Genomic DNA, 13,326 nt, shown 5'->3' with positions numbered 1-13,326 from the left:
ATGATGGAGTGAATATTTAAAGTAGATAAAGCTCCGAGGTCTATGATCTTTGCTACGGCCTCCCCACTATGCACATCCTGCAATAATGCTGATGGCCCAGCATGTCCCTCTAGGCCCACAGGGCAACGCATCAGAGGCCCCTGGCCCTTTGTAAATTACGTCAAACTCCCCAGGAGGTAAGCCTTTCCTGAATTCTGAGAAGTTCTTCCCTTTGCAGAAGGTGCCTAGAATCATGTTTGGCACATTCTAGGTGCTATGAATGAATGAATGAATGAATGATGAATGATGAATGATGATGACGTAATTGCAGAGCCCAGAGCTTGAGCAAGTTATTTAATCTCTCTGGGTCTCAACTCCCTCTTCTGTAAAATGGGAGTGATAATACCCATTAGAAAGATGCTGGAGGAGGAAACAAAATAAAGAGACAGCACACTGCCTGACACCCAGTAGATGCGCTGGTTCTCTTTCCATGGTTTGGGCTGTTGGAGGGTGTGCTGGGGTAACGACTTCATGTGTGTAAGAGACCGACCTGGGGCCGTGGTCACCTGGCTCACCACTGTCGCCCCCCAACCTTTCCTCCCGTGGCTGCCGTTTCTCCACATTCCAGGAGAGCAGGTGCCTGTTCACCCACCCCCGAACGCTCAGGGCACCCACAGGAGGTCGCAGGGCATAGAGCCAGGCATTCCTGTATTTCGGGGTTGGCAGTATCAGCTCCGAGGCCACCTCCGAGGAATGAGATGCTGTGGGAGGAAGAACCCCAAGCTGGGAGTTGGAGACCCGTTACCAAGCTGGGTGACCTTGGGCCAGTCACTGACCTTCACTGGACCCAGTTGCCTCATTTATCAAGGAGTGGTAGCCAAGGTGGAACACCAAAGTGTGATAGCTCTGTGGGTCTAGACATCTAAAACCCTGCCCAGTAGACCCCTTCAGAACCAAACACCCGGGGACACAGCGCATCGCAAGTGCCTGTGTGCTCATCCTTCAGGGACTTGCCCAATGGGACATTCTGATCATTGCTAAACACCCAGGTGGTGAATGTCAGTTCTGGCTCTGAGACTTGCGTCCTCAGCACCACGCTGTGCTGCAGGCCCAGCCCCCCAACCCCCTCCTTCACCGAGCCCGCTGCCCAGTGGACACTTGGGGCCCCTGTGGGTGCCTGTTCACCGAGCCCATTCCCTGCGATAGCATGGGCCAGCCCTGAAACGGTCAGGCAGCATGAGGAAGGCTTCATCAGAGCATGAGGCACCACCTTTCTCCATCCAGCACTCGTTAGGGAGCACGTGCTGTGCGCCACCAGCAGCCTGTGCCCCCTCCACCCTTGGTACTGCAAGGCACAGATTCTGCTTCCGGGTACTTGCCCCAACCCTAATGCTAACCCCAATGCTCCAGGCTGGATGGGGGACTAGTGAGGGTTCTAGAGAGGGTTCCCAGGTTTGGCTGGGTCCCACAGCCACCTGGGGAGCTGGTTACATATNTGAGAATCTCGATTCCAGTGAGTACCAGAGTCTAACTCTGGAAAGCACCCAGGCTAATCCTCTCTCACTGGACCTCAGTTTTCCCACCTGTGCAGTGGGGGAGGTTGGAGCAGAGCTGTCTCTGAGGGCCCTCTTGTTCTGGCTTTCAGTATTGGGAGGGATATTTGGGCATGGTTGGGTCTCCAGTCTGAGCAGACTTGGAGTGTGGTATAGAACTCAGTAAAAAGGCATTAATGTGTCTTTTTCATCCTAAAATTCTTAAAATACAATCAGGAGAAAATTATCCCTCATGCCAGCCACAAGCAGCAAAGATAACCATGATTCATACCCAGGGCTGCCACGGACAGTTGCACACCTTGTGCATTGCCCAGAAGTGCCTGGTAGGTGAGTTGAGTGGGGGATGAAATCCAGTTAGTGTTCCACTTGTCAAGTCATGCAGTTTAGTGCAGAGCTGCAGCCTTCTGGAAAAGGATGCACTCCTCAACTCCCTTGTCAAACCCTGCAACAGGGCACTGGGAGCCTTGGGAAGCGGCCCCCTGCTTGGACCCCTGACCATGGCTGTCAGATCCTCCCCTGTTCCTTTCCCATCAGCCTCCAGCCAAAGATGCATTGGGCAAAGGGCTTGCTGTGCCCCACCTCTGCACAGAAGCTCCTACAGCCCATCCCGCCCCAGGGACCCATGGCTGGTGGAGGAGACTGAGGGCGAAGGCAGGATGATGTCACACTGAGAAGGTTCGGGACTGGAGGGGGCGTGGGACTTTACAGAAAGGCTCGGGCAGGCCGATCAACAGACAGTGAAGGGGCTCCACCTCTAGCCAGGAAACCAGGGGCCAAGGTGCCCGCCCTGGACCATCAGTAACCGCCAGGGAGAGAGAAAGGGAACTGTTTCCAGCACATTTTCAAACCAATACCCTCTCTCAGCTCCCTGAGCCCTAACTTGACCCCCTTCCCTTTACTCCCCGCCCCGACCCTAGACCTTCCAGACCTCTGTGTTATCTTTTCACGTAGAGCCTCTCTGGGGTTACCACTCTGGCCTCTGCACAAGCTGGAGGGCCTGGGGGAGGGGGGGGCCTCCATTACTCTCATCCTCGCTTGGCAGGTGAGTCTCGGCGAGTCCCAGGCTTTGGTCTCAGGGCATGTGGTGGGTGGGACCAGGAGTCCACCCCTGGTAGGTCCTGTCCAGATTTGGGCTTTTCCTGGAGCAGCAACAAGAGCTTGCCCCATTTCATGTTCTAGTCTTTGTACGGTTGGGCGGCATGTCCGCCCAGAGAACACAGGAGACCTGCTGCCCAGCATGGGGTCTGTGGTACTTCTCACTTCTGAGAGCTTTTGCCATCTGCTGGAACCAGCGATTCCAGAAGCCCCGGGCTAGCAGCGCCCTTCCTTCAGGCAAGGAGAGGGCTGTTCTCCCATTCCACAGGTGAGGCAGCTGCACTGCAGCCTCACCTCAAAGCCAGTGGGTGCCAGGGCTGGGCCTGGAATCACGGGGTCCCCGGGACTCCAGAGAAATTGCTGCTCTCCCCACTTTTACTCCTGGTAACAAGGGAAAGAGGTTTCATCTGCTGCAGAAAGTTGGGCCTTTGGTTAGGCCTGGTTAAAGCAGCAAATAGTCCTTTTCCCACCTCAGTACAAACTGGCCAAGTGAGGGTTCCCATGGCAACTGTGATGTTGCCACACAGCAGTGGGTCCCTTTCTAGTGACTTTCTAGTGGGGCAGGAGCCCAGGGGCCTGGGAGGGCACATGGAGGAGTGGCCCCTCCTTCCTGCTCCCAGCTGGGAACCGCTGCCCAGTCCCCTGTCACACTGGCTTTTTCTCCTCAGGGTCTGCACTCCTGGCCTTTCCTGGCAGGGACCCAGCTTGGTCATCTAGTCCCCCTTTTAAGAAGGGGGATCAGAATCCGTTCAGCTTGGTCTTCCAGCCCATTCTGGGTGATCGGTTTCAGGGAAGGTTGGCTCAGCAGTGTCTCATAAGGCTTTGGCGTAGGGCCACTTCCTGGAACCATCCAGATCCCCCCAGCCAGGTGTGATGGCCTTGGCTCTCTAAGAGTGAGTCCTCTGAGAGGTCTGAGACTCTGCCTCTCCTGCCAACATGCGGTCCTTCCTGCATCCTTCTGGCCATGTCGTCCACCCAGTGTTCATTCCATAAACAGGCATATGGAGGCCTTGCTACATGCAAGGTTTTTTTCTTAGATAAAATGAATCAATGCTTCTCCATCCCCACTGTAGCAAATTTTCAGTCACCAAAAGAGAGTGAGNCTGTGAGGAGATGGAGCTGGGGGTCCCATGGGCATCAAGGAGGTTCAGACATTGCTCTCCTAGGCCTGGCCTTCCATCTTGGAAGCACTCCCCATGTCACCCCAAAACTTTATAGGACCTGGAATGGGGGGTGCCAAGCCCCTAAGAGGGAGGAGAAAACTAGCCTGTGCCAAAGAATGAATAAGATAATAAACATGATATATTGTGTTTTTCAATCTGTGGGTCACACCCCATTAGGAGGTGTGGTACAAAACAAAAATACATTTGGTCTTTGCCCCTTTCAGTCACACCTAACAGGTGTGCTAACAGGTGACCCAGATAGGGTCCCTAGATAGCCTTAGGATGGGGCTGGTCTCCAGGAGGACCGAGTGACTAGAGGGCTGGAACTTTCAGGCCCACCTACCAACCTCCCAGATGAACACACTGAGGTGCTGGGAGGTGGCAGTCAGGTAAGGCGGCTTGGAAGCTCCGACTCCGCACCCCTCCCCCTGTGTCTTACCCTCCCCCATACCTGGCCTGCACACCTCTTCCATCGGGCTGTTCCTGAGTCGTATTCTTTATAATTAACAAGTAAACGTAAGCAACGTGTTTTTCTGAGCTCTGAGAGCTGCTGCTGCAACCCTGAGGAGGGGGTCACAGGAACCCCTGGTTTGTCGCCCTCTGCTCAGAAGTACAGTGGCCTCGGATTTGCAATGGGCAACCAAAGTGGTGGCGGTCTGGTGGGACTGAGCCCTGCACCTGTGGGGTCTGCGCTAACTCCTGGCAGTCAGTGCCAGAACTGAATTAACTTGTGGGACACCCCATCGGTGCCCAGTGGATCACAGTGTCCAAAGGGGGTCATAAAATCAATTGGGTGGATCATGATTGGCTCTTTTTTAATGGAAAATTAAACTAGACTAGAAAATATCAGCATGTGTCTCATGTAGCTGGAATAAGTCTTGTGCTAAACCCTTGTTAGAGTGTGTGTGTGTGTGTGTGTGTGTGTGTGTGTGTGTGTGTGTGATGCCAAATGTGTTTCTTACTGGCAGTCATGGTCCAAAAAGTTTGAAAAACACCAGAAGCCTCTAGGGAGGGCCATTTTCACACTAGGAGGCGCGGAAGCTGACCCCCTCAGAGTGGGAGGGGGGTATTAGAACACTCACTCTAAAAATCCCTTTTAAAATTTTTCTTTTTTTGTGAATGCATTTTAATGTACTTAATAGTTTATAAGGAAACATATACATGCATACATATCTGGAGAGGTGCTTAATTTTTGTTTTTATCGCTCGCCCTTGCTTTGAGGATCATGATTCCCACCCAAGGCTGCGTCCATCAGGATCCTCTTGAGAGCTGTTTAAAAATGTGGATTCTCAGGGTGGCCGGTTAGCTCAGTTGGTTAGAGCGCAGTGGTCAGAACACCAAGGTTGCCAGTTCGATCCCCACGTGGGCCCCTGAGATGCGCCCTCCACAGCTAGATTGAAACAACTACTTGACTTGGAGCTGATGGGTCCTGGAAAAACACACTGTTCCCCAATTTTAAAAAAAGGAAAAAAAAAAGAATTGGACCATTAAAAAAAAAATGTGTGGGCCAGCCGAGTGGCGTGTTGGTTAACAGTTGGCTTGGGATGCCAGCTCTGAGCATCAGGGCCCCGGTTTGGATCCCACATGAGAGTCAGTGACACTGCGCCCTCTACAGCTAAGAGGTGAACAACAGCTAGACCTGGAGCTGGGCTGCCATGAGTCGCCAGCGACAGCGTAGGCTGCAGTGGAGCTGCAGTGGGCTGCTGTAAAGCTACCATGAGTGGCTGGCAGCCAGTGTGAGCTGCCAAGAGCCGCCATGAGCGGCCGTCCAGGGCCCAGCAACCAATCTGCCTCACCCGGGAAGAGCGCAATGATAATACCAACATGGGCCAGTGAAGCGACGTCCTCCATAACTAGACTAAAGAACAAAAGGAGAGCAACTTATCTGTTCCCCTTCCCCAATTCCCCAGCGCTATTTCCCTCCCCCAATTCCCAAAAAAAATCTTAAAAAAAAAACTAACATCTTCACACACAAAAAAAATGTGGATTATCAGCCCACCCCAGACCCCAGACCCAACACTGGGCACCGCTAGGCATGGATCTGGAATTTGCATTTCTAGCAGCTCCCCTAAGGGTTTCTGATCCAGAATTAATTAATCAGATAATACAAAGGTATTAATACCCACCCATAGGGTTGCTGTGATATAGTAACAATAATAATAATAATAATATCATGTGATGAAAGGACTGTAAACACCCAGCTCAGCACCTGGCACACAGTAGATGCTCAACAAACACCCCGATCCTGTGTGTGCTTTTCCTGAACCGGAAGGGGCAGCCCCTGGTGAAGTGCTGAATTGGGTGATGCATGGGGGAGCACAGATGGATGAAATCCTTGGACAACACTGGGTAATGGAGAAGGAGGAAGCCCATGGTGCGGCCTTGAAGGTTCATAGAATCTACGTAGGCACAGGTGGAGGGGACAAGGGGGACATGCCCTCTATGCAGAGCTCAGAGGTGGGAATGAGCAGGAAACACTCCCCACCGGAAACGGAACGGGACACTGGGAGGCCCCGAGTTCAAGGGAAGGATCTGTGGGGAGCAGTGTGAGCAAGCTGGAGATGAAGAGCAGGGGCCAGGCTGCGGAAGGCCCTGGATGCGGGGGTTCCAGGCTGGGAGTGACCTGCAGTCACCACTGTAGCGTCTAGAGCAGCAGACCAAGGAGGTGGGTGAGGGGGTGTCGGAGATTGTCCTGGTGGTTGAGGGAGGCCATCAGATGAGCGGAACAGCTCCGCTGGCCATGACAATGTACAGTGACCAGAAGACCATTGGAAAGCCCGCTGGCAGGCCAGACAACCAACCAGGTAAACTGAGGCAATATGGGATAAATTCTGCCACCCTTCAAAATTAGAGATTGGGGTAGTGGTGACGGGGCAGGCCTGAAGTGAGGGTGGAGCACTATGGACATGTCCAGCCTGGGTCTGGGCCTGGCCTGCCTGGAGGGGCTGACAGGTTCACAGGAGAATCACTTAACCGTGANAAAAAAATAAAAAATAAAAAAAATTATAGGTACTGCCAAATACAAATAAGAGTTGACTGTTAATTATAGCAGGTTGGAAATAACCCAAGTGAATCAACTGAATCATTTATTTATGCAACACCAGTTGAATGCTTACTATTTTGCAGACAAGCTTGGATAGCATTCATTTTTCATCCTTAAAATAAATGCTTGAAAGACCCTATTAAAGAGGATGAAAAGACAAAGTACAGAGTGAGAGAAAATATTTTCAAATCACACATCTCACAAAGGCCTTGTATCTAGAATAAGAACTCTCAAAACCACTTTAAAGACGAGACAAGTAGCCCAATTAAAAATGGGCAAAGGATCTGAATGGCCATTCTTCCAAAGAATATACACAAATGGCCAATAAGCACATGAGAAGATGCTCAGCATCACTAATCACTAGGAAAATGAAGATCAAAACCACAGTGAGATGCCACCTCACACCCACTGGGGTGGCTGTGATCACAGCGACAATAACAAGGGTGTGGAGAAATCAGAACCCTCATTGTTGCTGGTGGGAATGTAAAATGGAGCAGTCACTTTGAAAAACAGTTTCTTTATTTGTTTGTTTTGTTGCTTTCAGTTTTATATCCCACATATTAGTGAAATCATATGGTTCTCGACTTTTTCTGTCTAACTTATTTCGCTTAGCATAATAGTCTCAAGATCCATCCATGTTGTTGCAAATGGCACTATTTCATCTTTTTTTATAGCAGAATAGTATTCCATTGTGTGTATATATACCACATCTTCTTTATCCAGTCTTCTATCGAGGACACTTTGGTTGTTTCCATGTCTTGGCCACTGTAACTAAAGCTGCAGTGAACTTTGGAGCACATATATCTTTACAGATAAATGTTTTCAGATTTTTGGGGTGGATACCCAGGAGAGGAATTGGTAATATGATAATCCTAATCTTAATTTTTTGAAGAACTTCCACACTGTCACAGACAATAGTTTAGTGGATACCAGAGGGTAAGGGGGGTGAGGGGTGGTAGATAAGGGTAAATGGGGTCAAATATATGGTGATGGAAGGAGAACTGACTCTGGGTGGTGAACACACAATGTAATGTACAGATGATGTATTACAGAATTGTACACCTGAAACCTGTGTAACTTTACGAACCATTGTCACCCCAATAAACTTTAATCAGAAAAAGAAAAACAGGCAGTTTCTTAAACATGTAGAGTTACCAGATGACCAAGCTATTCCACTTCTAGGTATACACCCAAGAAAAGTGAAAACATACGTCCACACAAAAACTTGTACCCAGGAGTTCATCGGCATTAATTGTAGTGCTGGAAACATTACAAATATGCATCAATGATGAATGAATAAACAAAAAGTGTTATGTCCATACAATGGAATATTATTCAACCATGAAGAGAAATGGAGTACTGACTTGTGCTACGATGCACATTGAAAACATTATACTGAGTGAAAGAAGCCAGACACAGAGAACCACCTATGGTATGATTCCATTCATATGAAATGCCCAGAACAGGCAAATCCACAGGGACAGAAAGTACATGAGTGGTTGCCAGAAGCTAGAAGGAGGGAAGAATGGAAAGTGGCTGCTAATGGGTCCAGGGTTTCTTTTGGGGATGCAAATGTTCTAAACTTGATTGTGGTGGTGATGATTGCACAACTCTAAATATATTAAGACCATTGAATTGTGCCCTTTAAATTGGTGAGTTGTATGGTATGTGAATCATAAAAATCAAGTGATTTTTTAAAAACCTCAACATTAAAAACACAATATCCAATTAGAAAATGGGCAAAAGACATGCATAGACATTTCACCAAAGAGGATATACAGATAGCAAATAACCACACGAAAAGATGTTCATCATCTTTTCAAAATCCAAATTTGAGAAATGCAAATTAACACCACAGTGAGATATCACTCTACACCTACTGGCCTGGCTAAAATAAAAAAATCATGACAACACTGAATAGGCGAGCGTAGGGAGAAAGTGGACCCCCCCCACATACACACACATTGCTGGAAGTCGTTTGGCAGTTCCTCTGAACACTAATGGTGGCCTCACCGTATGGCCCAGCAATGGCACTCTTGGGTACATATCCCACAGAAAGCAAAGTAGGTACAGAAACATGTATACAAATGTTCACAGAAACTGTGCATCATAACTCAAACCTGGAAACTCCCCAGATGTCCTTCAGTGGGTGAACAGTCAGGTAAACAGAGCTACATCCAGACCATAGATTACTACTCAGTCCTAAAAAGAAACGGGCAATTGATTCACTCAATAACCTGATGACCCTAGAAATTATGCTGAGTGGGAAAAGCCAGTCTCAAAGGATATATACAGTATGATTCCATTTATAAGACATTCGTGAAATAACATAATCAGAGATATGGAGACCAGGTTAGTGGTTGCCAGGGGTGGCTGTGGCCATAAAGGGGGAGCGCGGGAGCCTTGTGGTGATGGTACAGTAAAATGCCTTGATTGCGGTGGTGACTACAAGCAGCTACACATGGGATGAGATTGATAGTACTGTACACACACACACACACACACACACACACACACATGTGTGAGCCCATGTCAAATTGGTGAGGTCTGGATGAGCTCGGGATTATCTGAAGGTCAGTTTCCTGATTTTGATATTGTACCCCAGTTCCGCACGGTGCTAATTCCAGTGGGAGGAACTGGGTGAAGGGTGCACAACACCCCCCTGTACATTGCCTGCAACCTCCTGTGAATTCATAAGTATTTCAAAATAAAACGTTTTATAAATGAATAATTAAATAAACTTTTGAGAGCCAGCAGAGTGCTAAACACCAGGCCTGGTGCTGGAGGTAACCGTGGAGAACAGAAGATACCCACACAGACCCTGTGTTTGGCAGTTCGTTTATGTTATTGAATGATAAAATGGAATTTCTTTAGAAGAAAAATCTACTGGCTTTCAGTTGTTTGTGGATATTTCATTTTGACATTGGGGTTGCAAATGCTAGAAGCCATTCTGGCGCATGTGCACCTGACATCTCTACCCTGTCGCGACTTGGCCTTGGTGATGAGTCATAAGGTGAAAGACTTCCTTTTCTCTAGGCAGAGGAAGAGTCCCATTATTGTCACTTGTCACCTCAGATGAGCCAGGTGCAGCTGGCTGATACCCACTCCCTCTCTTCACCCTTTGAAAGAAAACATGGTTAGACAGGGTCTGGCTTTTGCTGAGGGACCCTGGAGACTGGACACAGTGGAGGGGGTCTCTGCTCGCACTTTTCAAAGGTGACCCGCTGAAACTGGCATCTATTAACCAGAGGTGCCGGCTGGCGGGGTCCCTGCCAAGGGCAGAGCAGGTGCTGGACCTGCTCTGGACCTGTTCCCAAGGCTCTTTCTGCAGCTGGGTTGAGTGGGTAAAGGGTGATGTGGTCCCCTCAGCAGTGAACGGCAAGGAGGTTTGTCACCTGTGCCCGGCAGGGCTGCAAGCAGATTCTAAAGCAGCGTGAGCCAAGAGGACACTGGAAACCAGTCAGGTTTAGAGAAATTTACAGAGAATCTTAGAAAATTAGAGAAAATTTTAGAGAACCTTTATAGTTTCTCTTCTTACCGAAAACTCGTAGATGCTCATAAAAAAAAACCCATAATACAAGCAGTGAAATTCAGTCCATTCTGTGTGTGTGCATTTTTCTTTGTTTAATAATGGCTTTATTGAGATGTATTCATATAATGGATCGTATATTATAAATTCACCCATTTAAAGTGCACGATTCAATGATCTTGGTGTAGTCAGTCATGCAAGCCTCATCACAGTCAATTTAAGAGCACTTTCATCACCTCAAAAAAGAAACCCGTGTTGCACGATGTGAATGTACTTAATGCTACTGATTGTACATTTTAAAACGGTTAAAATGCTAAATTTTGTGGGTTTTATAGACAATAAAAAAAGAAGCTTCATACGGTTTAGTATCATCCCCTCTCGCCTTTCCTCCCAGCCCTAAGCAACCTCCAGTGCAATGTCTGTAATGTCTGGAGATTTGCTCCCAGAAGGCCTGGTCACCCAGCTGCCCTTTCAGAGCCCTCCCTGTGCGCCTGGCACACAGCGCGCTGGGCTGGGTGCTGAGGGAGACTCAAAAGGGGGCCACGGTCTGGCCCTGGCATGCAGGAGTTCCCTGGGGGGCGGGGAGGGAGGGTGGGGACGCCTTGGTGTGAAGGGGTGTAATTCCCACCATGGGACAGGGGAGGTGTGGGCAGATAGCTGAGGCCGACGCAGGAGAGGTCTAAAGAAACAAACACGAGCCTTGGCCCTCACTTGTGACTTTAAAAATCTACAGTTCTAACAGTAAAAAAGTGATTGGCCACTATGTCTAGAATTCTGCTTACCCCACCCCCGGCCACCCCCTCCGCTCCGGAAATGAATAAGCCCTGGTCCCTGCCCTCGAGTTGCCGACCAGCAAACAGAGGGTCCAGTAAACTAAATCTAAAATAAGTCTCGGCTTTATAAAAAGTGCCAGAGGGCACAGAAGAGAAAGTGACTGGCTTCATCTTAAAGGTTTCATCTGTGTTGTACAAAGGTCAGACCATGTCTCCGCGGTGCGGGAAAGCTGCTAAGGGTTGAGCACAGCCTGTGCAGAAGGCTAGGCTTTCTGTGTGCATCGCCACTAAGCCCTCTTGAGGGTTCATGAGAAAGGTCTTCATGTTCCCATTTGAAAGATGGAACCGCCTCTCTACCTCTCATTGGCTACAGGTCTTTGGCCCTAGGCTCCCTTGGCCAGTCCCTGCCGCTTCTTGAAGAGAGTCGGCGATGCACCAAATGTCAGCACTAGATGGCGCTGTGGGCCGCCGCACCGCTATTACCTAAGTCACAGAATGTTTCTCAGACTTCAGTCATTTATAAGCATCTTCAGAGTACCTCCCATGCTATGATCTACTATTTAATATTTTTCTTTAAACTTACTTTAAATTTTTTTATATTTATCCTAATACGAAACTATTCTCTTTCTGCCATAAACAGAAATGAATGTAAACTTTTTCCAAAAAAAAATCATGTTAACTGTTTAGAACAGTGTCTAGTCTATAGAAAGGAGGAGAATATAAAAATAAAGCTATTAGAATAAAACCTGTTGGCCCTTTCCCCCTACAACCATCTTGCAGATCACCAATACAGTGGCATGCTGTCCTAGGCTTTGAAAACCGGAGGGCTGGCTGATGTCACGCGGATGCACGTGTACTTAGGGTTGGAAGGTCTCCTTCCTTTTGCAGGTGTAGGAACTGAGGTGCTGGGAGGGGGAGGGAGGTACCGAGAGCCACACTATTGATCCCAGGGCCAGGGCCAGGCCTGGGACCGGGTCCTGCCTTCCCCTTCCACCACATAGACGCTAGAAGAGCCTCAGGAAATTGGAACTGAAGTGTGAGGCACGCATGTTTCTTGGCCTCTCTGATGCCTGAGAAAGTTCACTGTGAGGGCCCCCAGCTCAGGGAGTGTCCCTGTTGGGCATATGGAACCCAGGGACGAGAGTCAGGAGTCGTGGGGGTAGATGGCGGCCGAGACCACTGGTGAGCAGCTAGCTCAGCTTCTCTGGGCCCCTTGCCCTAAGCATCCGAAGCAGGACATGGTGTGGTGCCACATTTTCTGGTCAGTGCACCCCCAGTTTCAGTCCCTGACTGCCACTTCCTGGCACCCTTGAGGAGCCACAGCCACCCCGGGATGGGATCTTGGACAAGTGCTTTGATCCCCCTTCCTTGTCAGAGTTGGCAAACTTCGGGGTCACCCTCGCCCTTGGGAAACCCGTGCTGCACAATCAAATGAGGCTTTAATAGACCCTCGTGTGTGAACGACCAGCGGCCCCAGTTCAGTGCCTCTGGACCAGTGGACCTCCCAGAAGCCAAGAGAGAACTGGGCAACTGTTCTCCTGCTGGCCCCCTCACAGTCCTCAGAATTGTCAAGTTGAAATGACCCTGATCAATTAAATGTTTTATTCTGCTTTTACAATCTAGAGGCTTATATGTTGTTTTACCCAAAATGATGAGTGTTAAGACACTCATCACCAGCTGCTGTAGTACATAGTCCCCCCCAAAACATCTCAGTGGATTAACACCACAGAAGTTCATTTTTCACTTGCCTGGATCCAATTGGCAGCTGATGTGTGTGCAACTGTGGCAGGCCAGGCTCTGCAGTCGTGAGCTTGGTGGACACAGCCCCTCCTTCCTTCTGACGGCGATACTCATCCAAGGCCTTTGCCATCTCTCCTCAGTATTGTACCTGGAAGGCTCTGTTCTTGTGTTTGAGGACATCTTCAGACTGATCGCGTTCTACTGTGTCAGTAGGTGAGTACCCTGGCCCCACAGGAGGGCAGCTGGCTGCAACCTTGGGTGGGGGTGGGGAGTCACAGGGAAGCCCCCAGGGGAAAGAGTGCAGCCCACAGGATGCAGAGAGAGAGGACAGTCCCTGGCTTTGCCCTGGTGACCATGAAGGGAGATGTTGGTTCTGCTGCTTTTTTGGACCTGCAGGTACAGACCCCTCCCTCACTACCACCTGCCCCCGGCTCACTGCCCATCACTCCAA

At 49.3% G+C, this 13,326-nt stretch overlaps 1 protein-coding gene across 1 annotated transcript in view; it reads left to right on the top strand.

The window, feature by feature from the left end:
* Nucleotides 1-13,326, top strand: part of RIN3 (Ras and Rab interactor 3) — a 131,882-nt gene that overhangs the window by 75,469 nt on the left and 43,087 nt on the right. Inside the window, exon 4 of the mRNA XM_019632925.1 lies at nt 13,016-13,088. Within this exon, the coding sequence (XP_019488470.1) occupies nt 13,016-13,088 (73 nt within the window). The remainder of the gene's footprint in view (nt 1-13,015; nt 13,089-13,326) is intronic.

This window comes from Hipposideros armiger, unplaced genomic scaffold (assembly GCF_001890085.2).
Source record: "Hipposideros armiger isolate ML-2016 unplaced genomic scaffold, ASM189008v1 scaffold_1195, whole genome shotgun sequence".
Classification (NCBI taxonomy): Eukaryota; Metazoa; Chordata; class Mammalia; order Chiroptera; family Hipposideridae; genus Hipposideros; species Hipposideros armiger.
Note: the sequence above shows the minus strand (reverse complement) of the source record. Positions and strands in the feature narration are given on the sequence as shown.